Genomic DNA, 853 nt, shown 5'->3' with positions numbered 1-853 from the left:
TTATTATTATAATTATTCTTTGTTTTCACTTAGCCCAGGAAGACAGGAGAAAATTAAGGTTCTCACATTTTGTCTCATTGACAACTCCACTTGCTGACAGGTGATGAGGGAGGGAATAACTGATTTATTTCAAAGGAAATGGTCGCAGATACTAAAGGCTAAAGACGATTGAGACTCAATCGATATTTGTATTTTTAAAGATCGTACACCAATTGTCCAAGTTTTTTTATTTTATTATGTCTAAAACACAGGGTTACTCTTACATTGGCGTTCGATGATTAAGTCTACACTATATTTCCATGCTTGTTTCTCGCATATCTCAATCTGGTGCGTCCTTGCTGGCTTAAATGCCCTACAAAAATGAAATTTGCATTATAAGTTTAGCGAGTAATAATTTGGAAGGATTCTGGCAGTTTTAATATACCCGTATACCCGTCGTATTTGCCCGATTATATTTTTTTCAGCATTGTTTCCAAGGGCAAATCGAAGGACCATACGCGTACTGTAAATGACCTAATAAACGCCACGCTGTTGAAATTGTATAGACACCTCTCTCTAATAATCGTCCCCTGTCTAATTAACGCCTCCCTTGAAAATTGCTCCAAAATACTAGGAAACTAGGAAACAGCGAAAAATGGGAAAATTAATCAATTAACCTTCATTGCATTGCTTGATTAACAACGGTTTGTGTATTTTGCTTATTATGTCTTGCTGAATTTTAAAAGTCAGGATAGCGCTCTTTGATATTCATATTAACTATGCAGTAATATAATTTTTAAAATGCTTAAGCTGTGAAAACGAGTGTCAAGTCTGCAATTGGTAGTGATGTTAAAGCTAGTCAAATCCAATCTCT

At 35.2% G+C, this 853-nt stretch overlaps 1 protein-coding gene across 1 annotated transcript in view; it reads right to left on the bottom strand.

Moving 5' to 3' along the window:
* Positions 1-248: 248 nt before the first annotated feature.
* Positions 249-853, bottom strand: part of LOC140937998 (lactadherin-like) — a 9,195-nt gene continuing 8,590 nt past the window's right edge. Inside the window, exon 10 of the mRNA XM_073387551.1 lies at positions 249-352. Coding sequence (XP_073243652.1) covers positions 344-352 — 9 coding nt within the window. The 3' untranslated portion in view covers positions 249-343. The remainder of the gene's footprint in view (positions 353-853) is intronic.

The sequence above is a fragment of the Porites lutea genome, chromosome 5 (genome assembly GCF_958299795.1).
Source record: "Porites lutea chromosome 5, jaPorLute2.1, whole genome shotgun sequence".
NCBI classification, from domain to species: domain Eukaryota; kingdom Metazoa; phylum Cnidaria; class Anthozoa; order Scleractinia; family Poritidae; genus Porites; species Porites lutea.
Note: the sequence above shows the minus strand (reverse complement) of the source record. Positions and strands in the feature narration are given on the sequence as shown.